Below are 25,191 nucleotides of genomic sequence, written 5' to 3'. Positions count from 1 at the left end.
AAAACAGATTTTATTTATCTGTTTACTTCATTTATACCCCATCTTTCTCCCCCGTGGGATACTCTTACCACTTTACCACACTGTCACCTCTGTTTAGGGATAGCAATCCTGTCCTGTTCCTTCTCCCTGCCCAAATAATATATTTTAATACATTTTAAACCTGTCTTTCTTTCAGGAGCTCAGAGTGCATATGGTTTTCTTTCAGCTGCCATTCTTACCTCAAGCTTGTGAGGCAGGTTAGATGTGAAGAAGAATGACTGGGCCATGATCCACCCGGAAGCGTCACAGCTGAGTGAAGATTAAAAGCAGGGCCTCTCTTGTCAGGGTCCGGCACTCTAGCTGTTATACCACGCTGCCTTTCTGGTGAGCCCCCGGGCAGTAAATTTCACAGTCCTGTTAAGCCTCTCTGCTGGTCTTAGAACTAGACAGGTGGTGGGTTGCTTGTTTTTTCTTCACTGCCCCCCTTTTGCTCACTTGAATTTTTATGAGGAAAACAGATTCCTTTTGGGTTGCAGTATTCGGAAAGAACAGAGTGAGTCTTCAATGGTATCCCTTGGTGAAAACCGTCCAGACTGTGGTAACCTCATGTGTGGTGGCGGATGGTCAAGGGGTAGGTTTGCAGCTCCATAAGCCGTGGCCTGGTCCAGCATGGTTCCCACTGTGTAAACAAAGAGCTGTTTTCAGGTAGAATTAAAAATGTAAGCAAAGCCCAACGGAACCAGATTGACGGTCCATGCCCACCAGCATCCTGGTGCTATAGTGGGCATCCAGATGCTCACAGAAGGCATGCCCACAGGGCATGAGTGCCAAACTCTTGCTCCAATGTTACTGTATTCAGAACTACTCTGCCTCTGCACATGGAGGCTCCATTAGCCATCATGGCTGACAGTAATAGCTCTTCCTCTATGAAGGTGTCTTATTTCCCCCTTTTAAGCCACTTCTGTTGCTGTATCTGGGAGAGAAACATTCCTAATCTTGGAGATTTGAGGCTGATGTAAAAAGTTTAGAATTGGAAGGGAACTAGAGAAATGTATGGGGAATCTATATTTTTAAGCAGAGTAACTGTTTAGGATTTCACTGTTAGTGAACAAATGGTGTAGGATTTGCTTAGTTAAGAGATTCAGTTTGCATACAAGGGAAAAATAGTTGTGAAGTAAAAAAGCATAATGGTTGTTGTGGGTTTTCCGGGCTGTATTGCCGTGGTCTTGGCATTGTAGTTCCTGACGTTTCACCAGCAGCTGTGGCTGGCATCTTCAGAGGGGTAGCACCAAAAGATGCCAGCCACAGCTGCTGGTGAAACGTCAGGAACTACAATGCCAAGACCACGGCAATACAGCCTGGAAAACCCACAACAACCATTGTTCTCCGGCCGTGAAAGCCTTCGACAATACATAAAAAAGCATATTTTTTGTTTGTAGCTGATGCATTTATGTATTCCAGTAAGAGGCATCCCATCTCCTCTGTCACAGGAAGCAACATTTGCTGCCTCTAGTTGTTAGAGGAATTAAAATAACATTTAAAATGTTTAAAAATACTACCTTGGCTGAATGGGTGTGTGTGTGCGTGCCCCTTATTAGTCAATTAAAATGTTTTGTAACAGAATACTCGAACTGCTTAACTGACGGAACGTTGCAACCCAATTATAAGAGAGACTGGGAGGAATCCAGAGAGACAGAGAACATCATTCTTCCCTACTCCATTTTATCCTCACACCTACAACTCTGTGAGGTAGGTTAGGCTGGGAGAGAAAGTGGCTGTCCCGAGGTCACCCTGGGAGCTTCTGTGGCATGGTGCCACCCTGCACGGTGTGGCACGGCGACAGGCCCTCTTTCAACACTAACTACTGAGCGATGGGTGCGCGGCCCATCTGTAAGCCTTTCCTCCTCGCTTGCATCGCGTGCCCACTCCTGCCTATGAACTACCCCCCAGATGTAAATAATGGTAACAATTTCTGCGTGACTGAAAAGTTCCTGGATGGCCAGGGATCACTGGTGCCTGGGCACTTGCACAAAGAAATTCCTGCTTTAAGGTCTCCTTTGCTCTGTTAAGCCCAGTATTGTAGGATGTGTTATAACAAGATTTATTTTGCTAGCCCAAACACCCCAATTTTAATTATTTAGTTCTGTTGGTTTCCTTGAAGCACAAAAAAAAGCCATTGGATGTTTTGAGAAATGTTAAAAGGCTTGGCTGAACACTACTAATACGAGCCCAGCCAGACCGGGCCGATGCCCTCTTAATGTGCCACCTGTTTCGTGCCGGGTTGATGCTTTTAGAAATCCCACAAGCAGGGGGCGGCAGGACATTTCTTGCTGCTGCACTCGGATATGCTGCCTCCAAACCTAGAGTTTTTTGTTGGCTATGACAGCAACAAGGACGACCGTTTTTGTTGGTCCATTTTTATATCCTCTTGTGTAAAGAAGGCAGAGCCTCAGTTCAAGAGCTCTGAGCTTATGCGGAGTGCTACAGCTGCTACATATTCACTGTCAGGTGTTGAACAGAAATTCTCTCTCCCCAGAAGTTTTATAACCAGTTAGAGGAAGCAAGATACGGATGTTCATTGTGGGGGTTGTGGGTCGAATTTCAAGGAAGGCACTGCTAGAGTTCTTCAGGCAGGGCTTGGCAAGCAATGTGGATTTTTAAGGAGGAGAAACGACAAAATGTGTGTGTCTGTCAGGGAGGAAAGATTTAGCAATGCAAAAGTTAGGGTGGGTAGAGTGGGAGAAGAAGACACAAGGGGAGTTGAGAGCAGATGGGTTTGGTTGGAGTGGGAGGAGCTGAAAAGAAGAAGGAGAAAATGTGGCCAGAGGAGTGAGGGCGAGATGCTTGAAGCCATGGCACGGTGTAGGGCTTGAGCAGGCGGGAACATGTAGTGGGAAAATGCCTTTTTTGAGAAGATCAAGATGGGTGGCCGACTGTGTTGTTCTGTCTGTAGCAGTAGTAAAGAGTAAGAGTCCAGTAGCACCTAGAAGAACAAAATTTGTGGTAGGGTATGAGCTCTCGTGAGTCACAGTTCACTTAGTCTTATGGATGCTATTGGACTGTTGCTCTTTTTTGAGAAGAGTGGTTGGCAGCAGGCTTCTTGCCCCCACCCAGTGGAATATCCCAAGTCATGCCCACTCAGGTTTTTTCCCTATTGAAGTCCAGGCAAAATTTAGAGTGTAAACTCCATGGGGCAGGGGCCAGTCTTCCTGTCACTTACCGAATTACGTGGCTGTCCCACAATAAATGGTAAATAATAAGTCGGTGTGAACTAAGGCTCCAGTCGTGATTTTATTAACGTGCTGCCATGTTTCTTCTCTTCCTCCCTGTCCCCTTCCAAATCCTTTCTCTACCAGAGGAAAACGAAAAGCATGAAAAAGTTCGCCTGGAGCATGAACAGGAACAGAAGAAGGCCAGCGTGCAGAGGGTTAACCATGTCGTTCACTCAGAGGAGCCAAGCAACGAACTCCCCGCAGTCCCCTTGTCTCCGCCTGCCCCTGCTCCTCCCCCTCCCGCCCCTGCTCAGCTTGCAGCCCCCATCTCGGTCATTCCTATTCCCGTGGTCACCAGCCCCCCCCAGCAGGCAGCCCAAAGCGCCTTGTCCCCACCCCTCATCCAGCACCATCAACCCCTTGTTGCCACTCCGGGCCTTGGCAAGGAAGCAGCCCTGGTGGCGCCCGTCATACAGAGGACCTCTGGCCAGCTCCTGCCTGACATCAAAGCTCCCACGCCCCCTTCCGGTAGCCCCAAGCAGCTCCCCCACTACGCCGCCCCTGTCCTGGCCATTTCCCAGCACCACGTGGTCCAACATTCCATCCAGCCACAGCCCTCCTCGCATCAGCCGCTGCAGCAGCATCCGGTAGCGCCACAGCCGCTCAACACGCTGAAGCTGGCTCCGTTGGAAGATGCCAAACCAAATGAGCAGAAGAAAAGGCCTGGAGGGTGAGTGGCCTCACTGTGGGGAATCTTGGTGGCTTTAAATTGGTGGCCTGTCCCTTGTTAGGGTTGGCTGGAGGCTGCATGGAATGGGAAGGGCTAAACCAGTGAACTTTTGCAACTAGAGAGCCAAATGACATCAGGAGTTCAGGGCAAGAAATCACCAACGAGCTGGCATAAGAAAGCCTGTTTGCATAAGTGGAACTATAGAACTTCACATGCCTGACAGCTGGCGGGAGGACAGCATCCGTAACATTTCTGCAGCCTGAACACTGGTCTTTTATTAGGAAGTGGCGCACACAAGGTCTTTCAGTGAGTAATATACATAGGAGGACCCTGCGCGGTTGTTCTCCTGCATTGGCATGAATCTGCTCATGGTTTCTCCTGGTTTGCATTCAGGATTCCTGGCAGCTGCTCCCCTTTATGGGGAGCATCTCTCAGGGCCAAACTACAAGTGACGAATGACACAAGTTGGACACTTGTCAGCTTCCCTCAAGTTTTGATGGGAAATGTAGGCAGCTTGGCGGAATGTTGGACAAGTGACAGTTGAAAAGTCCATTGGGCAGCAGTCGGAGAGCCAAGCTGCAAGACCAGGACGTGCCTACATTTCCCATCAAAACTTGAGGGAAGCTGACAAGTGTCCGACCTGTGTCATTCGTCACTTGTAGCTTGGCCCTCAGAAGCCTCTTCAGAATCTTTGCCTGCTCCTCCCCTCGCATTCTAGTTGTTCTAGCATCCCACCTATTCATCCACTACACCTTAACTTAAATATGCCATTTTTAAAAAGAGGCCTATTTGGTTCTGCACTGAGCCTCATGCAATCCTGGGTTGCAGACTCCTGGGCAAGGGGCCAGAGTCAAGCGGGCAGGCTGTTTCCTGCTTGGCCGAAGAGCTTCCGGTCGCTGCACTCTGTGTCCAGTGGGGTTCCGTCTCAGAAGTGCCAGGGGTAGTAAGTCTCTTGTAGCGATTTGCCGGTGCCGTACTTGACCTCCCTTAGGCTCCACCTCGTCCTACCCTTTGTCTCCAGCCTCCGCTTCTACAGGTATTCTTGTGAACATGCCCTGAAACGGATTCATGGCTGTTCTTGTGGGGCATTCTGGGATGTTGGGTTGGGATTTTCTAGTGTGCACCTGTCAGTCTGAGAGTATTGTAGCAAAGAGTAGGGGGGCTGTGGCTCAGTGGGAGAGGCGGGGGCTGCAAGCGGCGGTGTGTGTGTGGGGGTGCTATTGTTAGGACACCTGCATTGCATGCAGAAGATCACAGGTTCAGTCTCGTGCATCTCTAGTTAAAAGGATCTGGTAGTAGGTTGTGTGAGCGAGCCTTGCCAGAGACCCTGGAGAGCCGCTGGCAGTCTGAATAGACAGTACGGACCTTGATGGGCCGATGGTCTGATTCAGCGTGAGGCAGTTTCCTGTATTCTTGTAGCTTTAAAAGGGGGTTGGACAGATTCATGGTGATGGGAAGGAACCTCCATATCCAAAGGTAGCAAACCTCTGCTTGCCAGTGCTGGGGAGCAGCAGCAGGGCCAGGCATCCCTGCCCTGTTTGTTTGGCCCCTCCTGGGAACCTGGTGGGCCACTTTGTGAAACGGGAGGCTTGGCTGGGTGGGCCCCTGGTCTGGTCTGACCCTGCAGGCTCTTCGGATGTTCTTAGAGGAGTGTCTGAGGCTTTCGGACGTTACCCAGAGCTGCTCACATTTCATTTTCCCACTCTTCCTCCCACACTCAAAATAAATCCCTAATCAAGAACTTAGACTGAAGGCAGGTCTCCTTGCTTGTTTCATCATAAATCGGCTCACTTCTCCTGTTGCATCCTTCCCATGCAACCCTTCTTCAGGTTGGAAGAGTCCCTCTGGGTTGAGTCCCTCTGGGTTGACCCTCTGTAACCAGAGGGTCTTAGGAAACTCTTTCCCCTCTTGGGGGTCAGAACACACAGTAGCCAACTGGCCTTCCCAGGTATTGCCTCCTAGCACTGGTGTTCAGAGGCTGACTGCCTCTGAATGTGGAGGTTCACTTTAGGCACCATGGCTAGTAGCCGCCGATCAGTCTCTCCCCCGTGACTGTCAAATCCCCCTTTAAGACCATCTGTGCACATGGTCCTCACTATGTCCCCTGGCAATAAAAAGATAAAACATAAAGGTCTCCAACCGCTGTGTAGGAGAGTCCTTTGCCTCCCTTTTTGGCAAGCGGCTGCTAAGCACAGCAGACAGTACTCCGTAGCTGGACCAGGGGTTTGGCAGTATAAGGCAGTTTCACATTGGAATGGGCCCTTGCGTGAGACCGTGGCTAGCAGGCAGCAGGGAAATGCCCGTCTCTGCCTAGAGATTTCCTGCCGGACAGAGGAGAACAACGCGAAGGGCGGTGGGCCGGGGAGTTGACTTGGGATAGGGCAAATTGGTACGTTCCAGAATCTTGGAACACTCATTCCATTTTTTAAAACTCTACATCCATGTAAGCAAAAAATAGCTACTGGACACCCAAATTCATCTGAAATAATCAGCGCTATAGTAGCTGATGTCCCTGATGCTCTTTGTAGAAACTTGGCAATCAGAGTGTGTTTGGGGCATGAAGAATTCCAGAAGACCCCTGCTCCTCCCCCTCCCGTTCCCCCCCCCCAAACAGGTGAAGCTTTCCGTGGTCAGACGGGTGTGCTGATTGACACACTAAGTGGAGTTCCTCGTGCTGGTGGTGTGTGTTTCCCTCAGCAGTTGGGCTGCAAACAGATGCATTTGTTGCCAGGACAACGGAGATGTGGTGATTCAGTGCGCCATGCAAGTCTGACATGCCTGGAAAACCATGGATTGTGTCATGGGTGTTCCCTGCTCTGTATGGTAGGATGAGGATGAATAATTCCAGTGAAGCACATTCAGGGATGTGTATCCCCGTCTCCTCTAGAAAGCATCGCTGCCCAGTCATGTTTTTAAGCTTGAATTACACACTCACAAGAGAATGAATTTTTAAAGTAATTTATTAATTTATAATCTGCCTTTCTCAGAGACCCATGGCAGGTCACACAGTGCAAGTTGATAAGATTAACAGCTAGGATAGTCACTGAACAAATATAATAGGATATGGGTTGTAGAAATTTGAAAAACAGCATAAATCCAAACTCAGAGATAAAACATTGCTGAAACAAGGCATAAGTAATTAAACATTACATTTTTAATGACACAGAAACTACCCAGTAGGAGCATATCTACATCAACAGACAGTATCCAGTAGGGTAGTCTACAGTCACTGTCTCTTTACCAAGACCTCTCTGAGCCATTTCTTATAGCACAGCCTTATTTTCTGAGTAAAAAACCCCTCCTGAGTAATAGTTTGCAGAATGTGAGGAGACTAGGAGCTTTCCTGACCTCCTAAGGCAGGCCATTCCATAATGTGGGGGTCGCAGCAGAGCATGCACATAAGCAGGCAGCTACTTTCAGGGTGGTATCTGCAGAAGGCCCTGTTCAGATGAGTGAAGCTGCCACAGTGGAGCATAGGGGGATGGGTGGTCCTGCAGATGTGGGAGGCCAAGGCTTTGTTATAGTCAAAACCTTGAACTGAGCCCAGTAACTGATGGGTGCCCTCGCCAGGATAGTTCAGGCAAGTCTGATCTTGTCAGATCTCAGAAACTAAGCAGGGTCAGCCTTGATTAGTAACTGGATGGGTGACTTTCAAAGAAGACCAGGGTTGCAAAGGCAGGAAATGGCAAACTCCCTCTGTTAGTCTCTTGCCTTGGGGGGGGGGGGGGGGTTTGAAAAACCCACCACAAGCTCTATGATAAATATACAGGTGTAAAAACCTAAATCAATCAATACAGGATGAAACCTTTTCCAAAAGCAATTGTCTTCAATTATTCAATCATACAATGTTGCATAAAGACAATAATTCATGAAACACTGTTCTATACATTATAAACTTTGCAGAGTGTAATGATGAGTTCCCCAGTGGGGACTGGGAGGGTTGAGTCCAGATGAGAGCGTCCTTAACAAACATTCAAATGAGGACAATGCCTAAAGGTATTTCATTGGACAGTCTCTCACACACACCCATTTTTTTCAGACCGCTACACCACGGCTGGCCCCCCTTTTTTGGTATTAGTCTCTTGCCTTGAGCAGGGGGTGCCGTAAGTCAGCTATGACCTGATGGCACTTTCCACCACCAACTGATGGGTAACCAGTGTAATGACTGCAAGATGGGAATAATATGCATGTTCTGTCTATCTCCTGAGAGTATAGGAATTGCAGCATTCTGCGCCAGGTGGAGCTTCCAAGCTTCCTATGAGGGGAGTCCTATGTAGGAGTGCATGACAGTAGTTCAGTCTTGATGTTAACGTGGTGTGAATCCAGGTGGCCAGATCAGCCACGTAGAGGTAGGGAGGCATCTTCCAAGCCAGTCTAAGCTGGGAGAGGGACTTCTTTTGCAGCTGCATTTACTTCTCTGGCAGCAGTGCTGGATCCAGGGTAACCCGGGCTTCATTCTTAGCTCTAGACAATGCAGGCATCACAGGGACACTTTTTACATGAATTATGAGTTTGCCAGTTCAAGGGTCTTTTTTGGCCCCTGGAATTATTCTCCTGGGAAAGGAAGCTTTCAGTATTGACTGGCCAAAGAGTTCTGATTTCAGCATTGTGGAAGAATGGGGACCTCCTAATTGTCTACCTGTGCCTGTGGTTCTGCTTTCAAAGTACTAACTTCTACAACTTCCTTTAGAATGCTTGCGATGACTTATGGGATAAATTTTCCATAGTTCCAGGGAATTTTTTAAAAAATTGCTTACATCACTCAGTGCAGTTTAATATTTTCAGCTTTCAATATTCAGGGCAAGTTACCTTCCCAGATATCATGTCTCCAGCCAGGAACATAGTGAGTGTCTCATCTGAGCTGTAGCATCTGACAGTAGGTGATAGATTCTGGTTTTGACTGCTCCTCCATATAAGAAAGTTTAAAAGTTGCATTGCACAGAAAAAGGCAAAGAGTTGGGACAGAACCTTGCTGTGCTGATGTTCTGCTTGCAAGGAGTCTTTAATAGAAGGAAGCATTAAAAAAAAATTGAAACCTGCTGCCTAAAGTGGTGCCGCCCTTCCTTCCCTGCCAGGGCTCTGCCAGGGCTCTGCTGCACGTGTAGATCAGACATTGTTTTGGCCCTGATCTGTTGCCTTTCACAGCAGCACCATAACATGCAGGGATGGAGAGGGGGGCAAGTCCTTTCCCTTAAGCCTCTGGGTCTCAGTCGCTGCTTGGAAACCACTAAGCGGAGAGATTTTTCAAAACATGTTGATGGCATGTTTTTGTTCTTTTCAAATTCCAGGGTTGGCACTCGGGAGGTCCATAATAAATTGGAGAAGAACAGGTATGTAGCTTTTTAGATGGTTGCAAAATGGGAATTTAAATAGACATTTTGGTTTTCTAAGCTAGGAGGGGTTTTGGCTACAGTTGAAGGCTTCTTTGGAAGCGTATTAGAAGCTCCTTGATCAGAAGGGCATGGTAGGGAAAGTTCCCAGCTGAACACAGACATCAAATCAAACCACGGTTTATGCAAGACACAATTTTGAACCCAAACCATGGTTTATACATCTGAATGTACCGGCAAATCATGGTCTGCATCTGTGTTCCATCTGGTGCAATGTGACATGGTGACAAGGCTGTAAGTCTAGCCTGTTGATTCATGCATCACGCTAAGCTGTAACTAGTATAAGCCACAGTTTGCAAGTCCACATCGAACTGGTTTCCAGTTTTGGATGCTGGCCCCTTGCCGCTTGGGGGTTCAGCTTCTTTACCCCCTGGATTGGTGTGGTGTCTGCGTTCAGCCAGCCTGTTGCGTCTGACCTCCTTCACTGTGCAGCCATGGAGGAGTGTGTGTGGCGCAGAAGCGAGGCCCGGCTGGTAACGCCGTACGGCCTGAGAGTGCCTTCTGGGCCAAGCCTTCCAGGCTTCTTCACCAAGAGCTGCACTGGGAAGCTGCCACTGTTGATAGGGGCCCTCGACCTCAGTGATGAGGAGCATCAGCCTTCCACCTCTTGCTTCCCCAAATCCCGCTCCCCACTTCAGCTGCTCTCTTCCAGTCTGCCCCCCCCCCCGTAGAGAGACGAATATTCACGCTCCTCCCCAAAGCAGCGGCTGCCTCTGCCACATCCCCCTGCAGACCACAGTGACTGTCCTGCACCCTGCGTGCTGGCTGAAACGTGCTTACAATTCAGGCCTCGCTTGCCTGCGGAGTGGTGACTGGACTCCTCTCCAAGCCATGCCATCTCCTCTCTGGGCCTGTAGAAATTGAGAAGCCTACTGGTCTACCTCACAGGGATGTTGTGGGGTTAGAATGGTAGAGAAGAGCCATGTTTGCCACTCTGACCTCATTGGAGGAATGCATAGATATTTATTTATTTGATTTAGAGTTCGAAGATAAGTGGCGTTGTTGCCTGCTAGTAACCCCCAAAGACCTTACATTTCACAGCCCTAACCTTCATGGATTTAAGTCAAGATTTGTTGGTTTGTTTCACTGGTCTCCTCTCTGGGGGAAAGGCTGCCCTCCCCTTGGGAATATCTAGATGAGAAGCTTTGCTCGAGTTCTTGGGTGTTTCATCTGCAGGGCCTGACAGCGTGCTTGCTAAAATCCTTTAAATAGTCCCGTATTTTGTTCTGCAAGGAGCCACGAACAGGGTGATAACAAAATAAAATCATACTACATAATGAAGCAACATTCAAGAAGACAAAGCCTTAAAAAAAACCATGCACCATAATACCTAAAGTGCTCTGGAAGAGAAATGACTATCTGACATTTTAAAATCCTGCCCTTACTCCGAGCTCCCCTCCCCATTTTATCCTCTTGGCAATCTAGTGAAGTGTTTTTGTTTATTTAGTTGCTTAAACCCTGCTCTTCTCTCCAGAGGGACCCAAAGGAACTTGCATCGTTTCCCCATCCTCCATTTATCCTCACAACAGCCTTGTGAGGTAGGCTAGGCTGAGAGAAAGTGGTTGGCCCAAGCTCACCCAGCCAGCTCCCATGGTAGAGCAGAGATTTGAACCTGGGCTTCACACATCCTACTCCACTTTACACACTGCTTCAGAATAGCCTGAGTGTCATCCATTAAGCTTTATAACTAAGTGGGGATTTGAACTCGGGTCTCTTTAGTCCTACTCTGATTGCTATGCCATACTGCCTCTTGCCCAGGTATTTTTTACTTGTCATGTAATGATGAAGCCAAACTCCCTGGATTTCAGGCGGGGGGATCATAGGTTAGTGGAAGAGCATCTGTTTTGCATGTGGAGGGTCCCGAGTTCAGTCCCTGGCATCTCCTGGGTAAGGAGCCACCGCCTTCTGGATCAGTGTTATTTTAGGGTTAAAGTTTGTTCTGAGTGCTACATGATCAAATGATACATGGTTTTTGTTTTCTGTAGACGCGCTCATTTAAAAGAATGCTTTGAGACTCTGAAACGCAACATCCCCAACGTCGATGACAAGAAAACCTCTAACCTCAGTGTCCTAAGGAGTGCCTTGAGATACATCCAGGTAAGGTCTGAGGTGCTGATCTTAGAGCTCACCACTAGTTACAGCTTTGGCTGTCTGAACTCCTTATCTGGACAAGTCTCATAAGCAAGCCGATACGTTCCTTATCAGTGAACCTTTGGCTTCGAATCTTTTCTCTGGCTGCAATCCTGGATCTGCTTGCTTGGGAGCAAAGGGGCAGTCTCCTAAGCTGGCATGCGTAGGCTTGGGCAGAATTTGTGGCAGGTTGCTGAATTGCTCTGGGCTGAATTAGGCCACTGCTTTCAGTGGAACTACTCCAGAATATGTCTGTGTGTGTTTGCATGCATGCACATGCATGTTGTTAAATATATGTGTTCCATGCATGTATGTGTTCCACATGAGCAGATTTCTGTCGGTCTTGATCGTAGTTTCATGTACCCTGGGTTGACTTTTTGGATGCATTGTTTCCTTCAGTGATACATCATTGGATTTTCTCATGTGCTAAAAGCACCTCTCGACTAGTAAAACACGCTGGCCCATTCACCTTGTGGAAGCGGGGGTTTGGAGCCGTGCTTGGGTCACAAAATTCCAAGGGCCCTGGTAACCCTGGGGCCTCCAAAGCTGAGCAAGTTGTGTGATTGTGTATGAGTTGGATTGTGATGGTGTGAGATGGGCCCAGAGGGTCTGGTATCCCCAATGGCTTGTGACTAGAGAGGGGCACGAAATGAACCACGGAACAAAATTCCGTACGGAATGGCTGGTTCGTTTGTAACGAAACATGTGTTCTGCGGGACCACGTTTTTACAGAACAAATGCATTTTTCCAGCCATTCCGTGGCCGGTTTGGAGTTTCACAGGCCCCACACAGGTTAAAGGGGCTGTCAGTTTCACAGGCCCCAGCTGGGTTCAGCTGATGGGCTGAAACCTGCGTGGCATCTGTGAAACTGACAGCCTCTTTTCCTACTGCCCAGGCTGTAGGTTTCACAGACCCCATACAGGAACAGGTGTGGGGGGGGGGGCTGTGAAACTGACAGCCTGGACAGCAGGAAAGGAGGCTGTCAGTTTTACAGACCCTGTACTGGATTCATCCGATGGGCTGAAACGGGTGTGGGGTCTGTGAAACTGATAGCCCTGTTCTCCTGCTGCCTGGGCAGCAGAAGAAAGGAGCTGTTTGTTTCAAACGCCCCACACTGACTTCAGCAGCTGGTGTGGGGCGATTGAAATGCCACAAACCAATTCCCGAACTGGAAAAAGGTTGGAAGTTTGTGGTTCGTGGTTCATGGAATGCTACGAATCACATGGTTCATTTTTTTTGGTTCATGCCCATCTCTACTTACGACAGTCTTCATCTGTTCTAGCTGCTTGTTTCTATTGCTGCGATGAAGGGGCTGTCTATCTGTTTCTGATGGACTTCAGAGTTTAACATGGACTCAGTGGTTGTGCAAACACTCTGCTTGCTTCTGACATGCTTTTTCTCCGATTGGGTATGAGTTGGCAACCTCCACCCCCCCCCCCAAACACCCTCTAATTCTTGAGTGGCGCAATCTGTGTCCAGGGTCATTCCCTTTCTAAAGCTGAGAATCCGCTGTGTTCCAACGATGCTTCTGAGGCTGCTGCTCCCAGTCCTTGTGGTCCACAGCCCATTGGGATGTCTAAGAGAGGCGCAAGGGCTGTTTCGTCCTGCTAGGGCAGCTTGGAATCAGGAAAGAGCATCTTTCTCCCTTCAGGGATGCTTCTGACGCGTCTGATTGAGCACTCCCTTGTCCAGGAAAAAGACAGACACTGCAAGGATGTTTGTTTTTTCCTTGATGGGTAGCCATGCTGGTACGTAGCAGCACAATAAGACAAGATTCAAAACGGAGGGCACGGGGAAGAGAGGTCAGAGCTCGCTTCATCTGATGCATGAAATGTTCATCCTGAAGGCTGATGCACCTGTATTCCAAGACAGAAAGGTTGAGGGCAGTGAGATACTACAAAGAGAGGCCAGCATGAAACAAGATCCAACCCAAACGCTAATTGGTTCACTCAAGACTAGTTGAGGAACAAACATCCCAGCAAAGCCTTCTCAAGGTGCCACCTTGCCAGTGGGTAAGATTGGCAGAGGCCCCTTCACAGGCGCTCTCTGTGGTGGCCCCTGCCTTCTGGAGTGGCTTGCTTCTGGAGTGGAGTGGGTCAGGAAGACCTCCACACTTCAGTCATTCCACAAAATGTGCTAAGCAGAAATGTTCAGGAGGGCATTTTTATAAAGGGATCGGAACTGTAGTAGAATGGAACTGTTCTGCAGGGCATGTTTAGGATGGAAGAGGACTGGAGTCTCCTCCAAGAGTTATTGTAGGCATCGCCACGCTTTTTACTACGTTGTCTTCTGTCTTTGGAATTCCGTTTTCTGCATTGTTTGTTGTATACCTTGCCTTAGACGGGTGCCTTTAAATTTATAATCTAGTTCAATTGCATTGTTGATTGATTGTTTTAGGATGTCTGTCTGTCTATCATTTCATATTCTGTAATCCGCCTCAAGTCTCAGCAAGAAAAGAGGGCTATAAATAAAGCAAATAAATAAATAATTTTTGATAAACTAGATAAGTACAGTGACTCTTCACAACAGCAGTAACTGTCCCCAAAAATGTAGTCCCTCCTCCTATCTTTGCTCTTGTAACTGGACAGCTGGAGTAGCAGAGGAATCCCTGGTCTTGCTTGAGCCTTAAGCAAATAGAATCAATCTTGCTGAAGAATTCTGTTGAGCTTTTTCACCCTGATGTCTCCCTTGGGAAGTTCTTTTGTTGAAGACTGACAAGTCAGTAGCCAGAGTGTCTTGGGGAACTGTAATGTTTATGACCTAACACTGCCCTGTCAAAGGTCGGTCTGAACTCACCTGATGGAACGGTATCTAGTAAAGTAGGTTTGGGGCAGGGCAGCAAAGGCACCCATGAACTCCTTGAGGAAGTACTGCGTGCAGTTGCTGGAATATAAATTTGGGCTTGGCTTGCTGACATAATTTCTGCCCCACCTGTAGACCAGGGCTTGCAGGCTGTGGCTTTAAGTTGTGTTTTCTAGTGGCAGTAGAATTAGGAGCCAGTGTTGTCTAGCAGGGAACGCAGAAGGGCTTTGCACCTTTTGTGTGTAAAAAAATATTACAAAACATAAGATGCCTCACAACTGGTGTAGTTTATTCTTGTGGAATAAGAAGGAAACAAAAGGTATGAGAAGGACCAGGGCTCAGGGGAGGGAATGCAGAAGGCCCTCGGTTTGGTCCTTGGCGCTTTCCGTTTAGAGGATGCTCAGGTGCCGGAAAGTCTTTTCTCTGCCTGGAACTCGGGAGAGGCGCTGCTGGTCAGAGTAAATTGATCAAGTCAGAGGGACCATCATTCTTCCCTGGTATCAAACAGCTTCATATTTTGAAATACTTGAATTTTCCGGTTCCTATTTTTGCCTTGCATCCTTGTTTCCCCTTCTTTTCTCTCTGTGTAAGAAAATAGCACTTGTGGGCCTATCAGGGATATTGACTAGGGGAACAGGCCTTAGGGCACTGGGCTGATGACTGGGCCTGCATATGTGTGTGTGTGTGTGTGTGTGTGTTGATTTTTGTTTTCTGTGACTGTGCCACCATGGAAGCAGGGAACTTGATCCTGAGTATACAGTAACTTTGGGATTCCAGCTGTCCCCCCTCCCTTTTTAATGTTTGGTTTTTAAAGCAGGAGTTCGGCCCTTAACTCTGCAAACTGTATTCGGAAATCTCTAGAGCTGGGGCAGGCGTATGAATGGAAATTTGGCTTAAGATCTAGCTGAAGTGTGGTCCTTAGCCCCGCTTCCAGACAGGCGTCTAAGTGTGGACTTTGGTTCTTCAGATAGGAAGGAATTCTGCTCCTGTTTTTTCCTCATGGTTTTTGTGATTGATGACATGGTTTTTATGATTTTTATGACTTGTGATGGAGGTGCAGGAAACAAATTGGGACTCTTCTCTACCTGTGGTGGAACATCCAGTTACTAAAGAATCTTGGAATAATGTTCACAATAAGATCTATAAAATGTCGTGTTTTCATTAAAAGTGTGTCTGTTGCTGGGATTATTGTAGTAACATTTTTCTAAAACTCCACTGTATTTTCTTAAGAATTTATTGATCCCAATTAGAATGGCTTTGGCACAACTTTGGAAACAGCAGCAGATGTTTACTTTAAGGCAGAGAGACGGTTCAGTAAAGTTTGGGACATTATGTTAATGAATAAAATATCAATATATAAAAAAGAAGTCAAGCAGATCAAATTTCTGAAAGTTGTATACACACTGATGGATTCCATTTGTTGTATATGAGAACATGAAGCGGAAACTGAAAGACAAAATTTAGGAGTAGGGGTGAGTGTGTGTGTGTGTGTGTGTGTATAGAGATTCTATCAATAATATATTTTGTGGTACTTTTTCATTTACAAAATTTTAAGTTAAAAAATTAGTTACTGTATTGTGAGCTGATCCTTGGAGACCAATGGCACAGATATCAGTCAATACTGCCCCCGCCCCACGTTCTTACAGTTTGCAAGGTATTTAACCACATGTGCCTTTCCCCAGTGGCCATTCTTTTTTCTCTCCAACATTCTGCCACTTTCAGTATACCTTTAGAAATGATGCCCCCAGTAGTACCACAGAAGCAGGATGGGATAGTGGTTAGAGGGTTGGCGTGAACAGAGGCGCCTTACTCATGTTTTCCACATTTTGCCCTCTTCAGGCAAGGAAGGGCGGTCCCTCCCCTGTCTGCTGTGCTTGTGGAAGCTTCGAAGTTTCAGGGGGGAAGATTTTAGGTGAGCACGAGAAGGAACTTCCTGGTGATTAGAGCCCTTCCGGGTGAACCGATTGCCTGGAGGGGGAGGGGCCCTGTCCCTCCCTGCCGGCTGTTTTCAGGCAGGGGATGCGTTAGCATTTCCTGCACTGGGCAGAGGGTTGGACTAGATCTACGAAATCCCTTCCAGTGCTGTGATTCCCTGATCCCAGTCCCCTTATGAAAGAGGGATCATCGCTTGAAGCCTATTTGTGCAATCTGATGAATACCTTGTTCTGTCTGCTGCATGTTATATCGGTTTGCTCTAGTTTTATTGACTTAAAACACAACAGGATATTAGCATTATGGGTGACGGATCTATTTGGGAGATCCAGTTGTCCTTGAATGTGTTACCTTAGCAACGGCTTCTGCGTTGACCTTGGCAGCTGTGGTGTGCTAAACTGTGTGTTTGGGGGGGTGGGGGGGGCTTAGCATCTATGCATGTGCAGCAGAGATGAGCTGTATCCGTTCTGTGCTGGGAGATTTAACTTCTAAAAGACTTAGAAGGAGGGAGTTGAAACTGAAGGAGGGGAAAGAGTGGCACAAATGAAGTTTTAAAGCAAAAATACGGACAGTGATTTGCTGGGATCAGAGCTGATAATAGGGACCATCCCTACTATACAGGGACTGGCGGTGCACGTTGAAGGCAGTTCCCTGCAGTTTTGTGGGGGTTGGATGCGAACCGGAGCCCCCCTTCGTGCCACTGAAGATTGAGCTATCCATTCATTCCCCTGCTATGCCAGGGTGGGAGTAATGGAGTCGAGGTAGGATGTGTCTTTAGCTGTTGGCAGCTGACAGGCATTGGAAGGGACATTTATCTCTGGGCAACTGCCCGTCTCAAGTGAAGTCTTTGCAAAGAGCAGCTCTCTTCCATTGCATCACTGAGAACTCTTCTGTGCCCCGCTTGCTTTACGTAGCTTCTCTCCACTCATTCTAAAATTTTGGTGCAGTTCTTTGCTGCCTGCAAACCATCCGCCTAAATATCTTCATCTCTCTCTCCCCCCTCCCCCCTCCCACCCGTGATAGAACTCTTTGCAAGAGACGAGCAGTAATGAAAATCTGAGCAGTGTCCTCAGGTGCCTGGCTAACGTCATCCCCATGTAAAACAAGCCAGAACGGAATCTTTGCTGCAGTAAAAGCTCTCTTCCCCACTCCCTTGTGGCTTCTGCCATCTCGCCTCTGCTTGATTCAGTGCTGAGGCGTCGTGCAGAGTCTTGGCTTTATGGCGATTTTCAGTTGATGAGAGCCAGTGTGGTCTGGTGTGCAGCATGATCAGGGCCAAGGAGACCCCCGGTTCACATCTGGGGTTCACATCTTCATTCTAGTACATTGTCCACAAAGTGGGATTCTCTTTCAGCCTAATAACCTACCTTGTGGGGTTGTTGTGAAGATTAAATGGAGGTGAACTCTGATCTCCCTGGGGGAATGATGAGATAGAAAGTTAATTATATAATTTGGTGTCTTGTCTTATATTCTGGAGTGAGGTGTGTCATTTGCTTATTCCTTGAAAGGGCTCATCAGGGAAGTGGTAGCTGCCAGCCAGATGTTTTATTTAGCTTTGGTTTTCCCGCACATTCTTGGCCAATCTGCCCCTCTCCAGACAGCTTACAACAAAGAGGAATGAAGCCAATCAATAAAAATCAAGAATCAATTACGACCACCAGCAGCAAAACATGAAATAATCAAGTAATGGCAGCAGTCTTAAAAAAGTAGTATCAGTGATGAAAATAAACAAAAGTCTTATTAGCAACAAAGCAATTGAATGGGCAGCAATAAAACACTAAAATAATATTTAAAACATACTTAGAACAATTGGAGTAGTATAAAATGATTAACAGGCTGTGAATAACAGTTCTTGATGATTTAGAAGTACGGCAGAAATGCAGAAATTGCAATAAGCTGCCTTCCTGTTAGATAACCCGTCTTTCATTAACCAGTTTCTCCCTTTTGAGCTGGGTACCATCAGTTGAGCGGGGGTGGTGGGGGTGGTGGTGAACGGGGGACACAATTAGAGGTAGATTACTAAAACTTAGCTTAGTTTTAGCCCAAGTTCAGAGCTGTGTGTCTGCCTTGATTCTGCAGAGCACAGAACATGGTACTGGTTCCAGAAGTGGTTTCCTGAGAATAATTTACAAACAACAAAAACAAGTTACTAGTCCTTATGGGTATTTAGCCTTCTCTTAAGACTCAGCGCGGACATCATTGAGCTCTTCAAATACCTGAAGGGCTATGACGTGGAAGAGAACAGAAGGGTTCTCAGACACTCCTGAGAGCAATCCCAGGACTCTTCCACACATATAGAGGAACGAGGCGATGCAGGCAGGAGGTGAAGGAATGCTCCATTATGTTAAGTGCTTCCTGCAAGTAGAAAACCAGCATAGCAAGCAAACAGAGAACATAGAGCCTTTCTCCCTGCTGTATTAGCTTTCTAGCTTTCTGTGCGCTGGGGAATTTTTTTTTAAAATGAAGGATTATTCAAAGTTGGAATCCACCACCTTTGGTCCAAAGTGCTGCAGCCAATTCTGCCACCTCAGGATTTGGCCTCCTTGCAACGGATTGCTTATCCATGTCTCATAAAGCTTCCAGACTGTTTAGTGTCAAGCAGGGCTTTTTTCTGGGAAAAGAGGTAGTGGAACTCAGTGGGTTGCCCTCGGAGAAAATGGTCACATGGCTGGTGGCCCCGCCCCCTGATCTCCAGACAGAGGGGAGTTGAGATTGCCCTGCGCGGAGGTCAGTCTAAGCTCCCCTCTGTCTGGAGATCAGGGGGCGGGGCCACCAGCCATGTGACCATTTTCAAGAGGTTCCGGAACTCCGTTCCCCCACGTTCCCCCTGAAAAAAAGCCCTGGTGTCAAGATATATATCCCAACTCTGAATAGCTGTGAATGCCTTAGATATGGGACTGAAAACAGATCTCTCTTTCAGAGAGCCTGTTAATTAGTGCAGATAATTTATAGGGATTCTCCTTGTTTTAACTCTTCCCATCAAGACACTCAGAGACTCCTTTCAGAGTTTAATGTTTATTTATTGAAGTAAATTCTAACTTTTTAAATAAAGCAAGATATCAAAATATAAAGAATTATTAAAATGGAGCCTGTGAGAATGGAACAAATAAATGCAACAAATATTAACTCTCCTAACATCTCACAAATAAATCTAAGATTGATTTAAAATCAGATTTATTATGAAATGCATTGAATTTTCAGTAAGCACACATACAAATACATTTTTCTCACCTAGATCTCCATAAGATTTCTTTCAGCAAAATCCCAGCTCCTTATCTGGGTGGCATCTTTTCTACTAATTGGCATGCGCTATCTGCTGAGAAATCTAAGATCTTTCATTCCTGACATCAGTATAAAAATATGATTGGTTTTAGATTTAGCTGATCATTCAGATTTTCAATCATGTGACAGTTTACTAGCCAAAAAGTGATGCTGTGTCCAGATGCAAGATAAGCTGCATTAGAGGGTGACAGGAGAGGTTAAGTGAGCAGATCATCATTGGTCCATTCTGACAACTAAAGAACCAGTTAGCTTCTACTATTCACTACTTTTAACTGGTTGTCAAAGATGAAAACATTGGTGTGGTTATACAACCTGCTAAAAAAACTACACTCAGGCGCCAGCAATCTATTCCCCTGGCAACGGAGCCAGGGGAAAGCCTGAGCTCTGTTTGCCCTCCTCCTGTCGCCCTGGAAACCCGAATGGAAGCCCAGCTTTCCTTGATCAGCAGGGCTTCCTTCCAACCACGGAGCAGCAAAGCAGTCACCAGTTGGGAGAAGACACCCAGGGGAGGGAGGGGGACGGGGGTGTTCTGTAGCCATGGGCACTCCAATCTCATCCCTGCAAACGCTGATAGGCAGCTCTGACGGCCAAACACAGACCTCCTGTGTTGCTGACTGGGACCTCAGGGGAGGCGGCTCGTCACCGCCTCCCCGTGCCCGCCAGGCTCGGTGGCTGCCGCCGCCACCACCCACCTTCCCACGTAGCTGGGACTAGCAGTGCGGGCTGCTTTGGCCTTCACGATCCACGATCCACGGATCAGGAACGGGAGATGCTCGGTGTGGATTATTAATTCGGGATCGTCACCAGCGCCGATCCACGATCAACTGGATTGTTAATTTTTTTTTTTTTTGGATCGTGCCCATCTCTAGTGGAAAGTACAGAAAATTGGCACCTGTAATCCTAGAAAAGTCCTATGTTCTGATTCAACTCTGGGGGATTCATTGTTCCAAATTTGCAAATAAACTCAATTTCAGCAATCTTATGTTGTAGTTTTCCTTTGAATTTTCTCTAATGAAGAACTGCTATTGTTAAGTCTACAATGGAATGTCCTGGCAGATTAAACTGTTTTCTCCCACTATTTTTTGAATGTTGTGATTTTTTTAAAGATTAGATTTATGCCCATTCATTCTTTCGGGGAGGGACTGACCTGTTTGTCTAATACAGAGATATAAGTTTGGAAGAAGAACAAGTGAATGAGCCTGGGGTGGTATAGCTGATGGTGTTAGGTTGGTGGAGTGAATAAGGGGACAGCCTTTGCATCTTGGTTTATTGCAAGTCCCATTCCCAGAGTTTGTGTCCATGTTGGGAAGTGCATTGTTGTGAGCGAGGAGTTGTTTAAGGTTGGGGGGCTATTTGTGGGTAAGAAAAGGTTTGCCCCCCAATGCTTGTGAGAGAAGAGTATTATTGTCCAGGATAGGTTGCAGGTCATCAATGAATGTTGAACTGGTTTGAGCTGGGAACTGTGTGTGACTACCAGCAGTGTTCTGTTGTTTAGTTTGGGCTCAGCTTGTAGGTCAGCCCCCAGTATTATTCTGGCTTTATTGATCTGTTTTCTTACTACATCTGGTGGGTAATTCCCGAAATATCTGTTGTAGATCACACAGGTGAGAATCTCTGTCAGAGGGACTGGAGCATATGCAGCTGTAGAGTACAGTTTGGCTGTAGACAATGGATTGTTTGATGTGTTTGGAATGATGACTGGAGGCATGTAAATATGTTTGGCGATCAGTTGGTTTTCGGGAGAAGGTGGTTTTTTTGCTTCCATCATGTGTTTGTACAGTGGCGCCTGCTTCTTGTGTAGATTGATTCATGGTCAGATTGATGATGGGATGGAAGTTGCTGAAAGCCTGGTGAAATTCCTTTAATGCTTCTTTCCCATGTATCCAGGTGACAAAAGTGTCATCAGTGAGTCTCTAGTCCAGGAGGTGTTGGAAGTGGGAGCTGAGGAAGAGCTGTTCGAAGTCAGCCATGAAAAGGTTGGCATATTATAATGCCATGTGGGTGCCCGTGGCTGCGCCATTGATCTGAAGAAATAAATCATCGCCAAATCGGAAGTGGTTGTGGGTGAGGACAAACTGGCAGAGCTTGGTAGCAAGGTCAGCTGTGGTGTTGTCGAAGATGGTGTCCCTAATGGCTTGTATCCTCTCTTTGTGTGGGAGACTGTTGATTAGAGATTCAAGTGTCTATGGTAAGAGCAGCTCACTAGAGAATGAGTGATATATGGCATGAGTGGGATCTCCATCTTTAAGTCTTCAGGCAGATGTTGAAAAGCCATCCATCCGTTGGGGGTTGCAGGAACTTTGAACCCGGGTGTTGGACCTCTGAGGTCTCTTGTGACTCTAGGTAGATCTTTCTTCATGGAAAACTGGAGGTTGAAGAGAGAGACTGTAAAATTGCCTTTATCCTGACACGCTAACTTTCTATGTGCAAGGGGCTTTTTTTAATACAGAGAAGACCTCTATGAGGTGACCTACTCCCTGCTGCGTTGTAGTTTTACAATATGATCTGCCATGCCTGTAGAGTAGTTTTGAGATGGATTCGGTTGCTGGATCCCTTGGACGAGAGTGGAAAGGGGAGTTATGGGAAGTGGGAATCGGGGGTATGTGGATCTTAGAAGTTTTTTAAAAAAATAATAAAGCTCCTGGAAGCTTTTGGGGGTCCCAGAGCAAGCATTAATCCCACATGCCCCATAAATTGCAAAATTAACCCAAGGCCTGAAAATCAGACCACTTTGTGCCCCCTCCCGCTCTGGAAGATCTGGTCCCTTGTTAAAATGGCTGTGTTTGAATCAAACTCTTGCCTGGCCTCTTGTGTTTACTTTTCGTCTTTCATAGCTATCCTGAGCTTTTAGGAAAGACCAGGCTGTTAGTTACTTTGTTCAGATTTTCCAGTCATAAACAAACACAATTGGCTGAGGTGAGGAGAGCCCTCTGCAGCTCCGGGTTTCTTCTCCCAGAGACAAAATTTCATTTTTGAAACAGTTCTGTCCACTTGCATCAACTGTTGCCAGACAGAAGCTGGTTCTGGGTTTTTCTTTGCAGCCCTTCCCAGAACGATGTTCAAGTGGCCTTTCGGGGGCTTCCTCTGCTCCCTCTTCTCTCTGGCGTGCATGATTTCTGTTGCGCTGTGGCTCATGACTCTTGGCTGCAGTATGTTATCTGTGCAGCAGGCCTGGCTTCTACTCCTGGGGTGGAGTCTGGCAGGGGGGATGGAGGTGGAGTACAAAGCAGGAGCTGTGTGTCTTTTTCTCCCTTGCAAGCAAAGATCAGTCTAACCACATGGCTGCCTCCCTCCCTCCTCTCTCCCCCAGTCATCTGTGCTCTCGCCAGCAGGTCCACGTGTACAGAGAGCACATGGCTCGCCCCAGCCGTGAGACGTCACCAGGGCTGCCTGCCCAGAGAGGAATGCAAGCTGGAACAGGCGCACGAGGTTACCCATGCGGCTGCGGTCTGCAGGAAGGGGGAGGGAGGGAGGCTGCCAAAGGGCGGGCGTCTAGCTGCAGATTGTAGTTTGCTGTTCTGCTGCCACCTCCTCTGTACGCACCATTCCTTTTACTTCCCCTCTTGCGGGGCTGGTGATGCGCAAGCAGCCAGAGATAAGCCAGGCCTGAGACAGAGGAAGTGTCCAGCTTGCATTCCCTGTCTTCCTTCTGGGTAATGAATGTTAACGCCACTGACTATTTTTATTTCTTATTAACCCACCTTCATTTGAAAGAGCCAGCCTTCCTTTCTCTAGGGGCATGAGTACAAAAGGAGTCATTTATTTTTCAAATGTCAGCTGCAGTCCTGTTGACTCTAGCAGAGAGAGGAAGCCTGGATGGATCCTCTTGTAAATGGATCCTGTTGAAGTGGAGTGGCTGGAAAGTGTTTTCATGTTCAAGGCCCAGCCTGCTTTCTGCTTGCATCTGTTCCTGCACTCGCTTCTTTAATGTTAGACTTTTTGCCAAAGGAAGGAGACCAAGAGAGAACATCCATGAAGTGGCCTTATACTGAGCCAGACTGTCATTTCCATCAAGATTCAGAGGAGTGAGCCGTGTTAGTCCGTAGCTGCAAAATAGCAGAGAGTCCAGGAGCACCTTTAAGACTAAGCAACTTTATCGTAGCATAAGCTTTCGGGAACCACAGCGTCAGATGCATGCATATAGATGAATAATCCCCGTTCAGCTGTGAAGCTCACTGGGTAACTTTGGGCTGGTCACTCTTATAGCCTCACCTACCTCAGAGGGTTGTTGAGAGGGTTAAATGGAAGAGGGGATTAACAGGTATGCCACACTGAACCCTTGAATGAAGGACGGGATTCAAATGAAATGGACAGTGTAATGTTTTGCCTGTGGATACGTTTTTGTATTGTATTTCTGCTGGCCGATGTAAGGATTCAAATATTTGTTACTGTGGTTGGGAATGCAGGTAAACTGAGCCTCGGTCTCGGAGAGAGAGTATTCCGTCTAGATCTGGCAAACTGTGTGGAAAGGTCTGAGTGAATCTCTGTCTGTGTGGAAGAGAAGAGAGTTGAGTCTGTTAGTAAAGATCTTTGTGGAACATCAGTCTTTGTGACTGGGTCTGCGAATGTACCTTTAAGAATACAGCACTGTTTTGAAATTGCCAACTATTCAAAAACCAATACACTTATCAGTACTCCGCAAGCATTGTGTTTATGTACTTATAAATAAATTCTACTCCTGATTATGCAAAAAAATATCCTTTTTTTTAAACCTCAAAACCACCTCCACACACTGACTGCTCTGTCCAACTTCCTATGTAGTACCAGTTAAACAGAAGCGATCTGAGGCAAAAGCCTTTGATGGCAGCGAAAACCTTTTGGGAAGCATCACTATATAGGTCACACAAACAGGACAAAATGTGGTGTGGACAAAAAAGCCTGGGTAAAGTAGAGAACAGAAGGCCCCCCCCTGTGTGTGTGTGAGTGTGTGTGTGTGTGTGTGTGAGAGAGAGAGAGAGAGAGAGAGAGAGAGAAAGTTTACGGTAATGTAAGAAAGAGCTGAATGAAATAACCCAAGGCAGGTTTAACACAAAAATTGTTACAGATAGACTACTTGGCCGAGTGGCAAGAGGGAAAGCAGATGTTCAAGAGTGCAGTTGTTTTTCATGCTTCCCAGTTGAACCCTTCTGTAGAAAAAATGTGTTTAGCAAGCAATGTGTATTTATCACCCAGAGACCATTATGTGTTTAATAATCCTGTCTCACAGGAGTGTTGTTTATCTAACATATGCTTTAATGCCGTTAAAATTTTGTGAAAATTAAATGTAATATTAAAATAGTCTTTAATTGTTTTAAATTCATTTTAGAACCCAGTTTTGGATATTGCTTGGGGTTTTATTTAAATGTAGGTCCATGTACACAGGACTGTGTGTGTTCATCTTAGGCTATGTCCACATGCCTTTAAAGGGACAGCACGCTACCGGAATGCTGACTAGGCCTCCATTTGCAAAATGGATTCAGGCCGTTTGGCTTCTGTTTTTTGGCGCCTTTTCTGGAACCTCAGAAAGTGCAGTCCTGGAAAAGGCTCCAAAAAAAACCAGAATCCAGATAACCTACCATTGTTTTACAAATGGAGATGTCTGGGTTCATGAGGAAGGGCTGCCAGCGTTTGGTGAGTGGGCCATTCAGTGAGTGCCATATTGGAATACTTAATGTTAGAATTTCTATAGTGTTCAGAGTGCTTCACATCTGTTGTCTTGTGGGCATCCGTACTACTGTACCTTACAGGGTTGTTT

The 25,191-nt window shown here is 46.8% G+C and overlaps 1 protein-coding gene across 1 annotated transcript in view; it reads left to right on the top strand.

Moving 5' to 3' along the window:
- The window catches only part of MNT (MAX network transcriptional repressor), a 72,715-nt gene that overhangs the window by 13,438 nt on the left and 34,086 nt on the right, over positions 1 to 25,191 (top strand). Inside the window, exons 2-4 of the mRNA XM_055000988.1 lie at positions 3,336 to 3,921; positions 9,210 to 9,251; positions 11,297 to 11,408. Of these exons, the coding sequence (XP_054856963.1) occupies positions 3,336 to 3,921; positions 9,210 to 9,251; positions 11,297 to 11,408 (740 nt within the window). The remainder of the gene's footprint in view (positions 1 to 3,335; positions 3,922 to 9,209; positions 9,252 to 11,296; positions 11,409 to 25,191) is intronic.

Source organism: Eublepharis macularius, chromosome 17 (genome assembly GCF_028583425.1).
Source record: "Eublepharis macularius isolate TG4126 chromosome 17, MPM_Emac_v1.0, whole genome shotgun sequence".
Lineage (NCBI taxonomy): Eukaryota > Metazoa > Chordata > Lepidosauria > Squamata > Eublepharidae > Eublepharis > Eublepharis macularius.
Note: the sequence above shows the minus strand (reverse complement) of the source record. Positions and strands in the feature narration are given on the sequence as shown.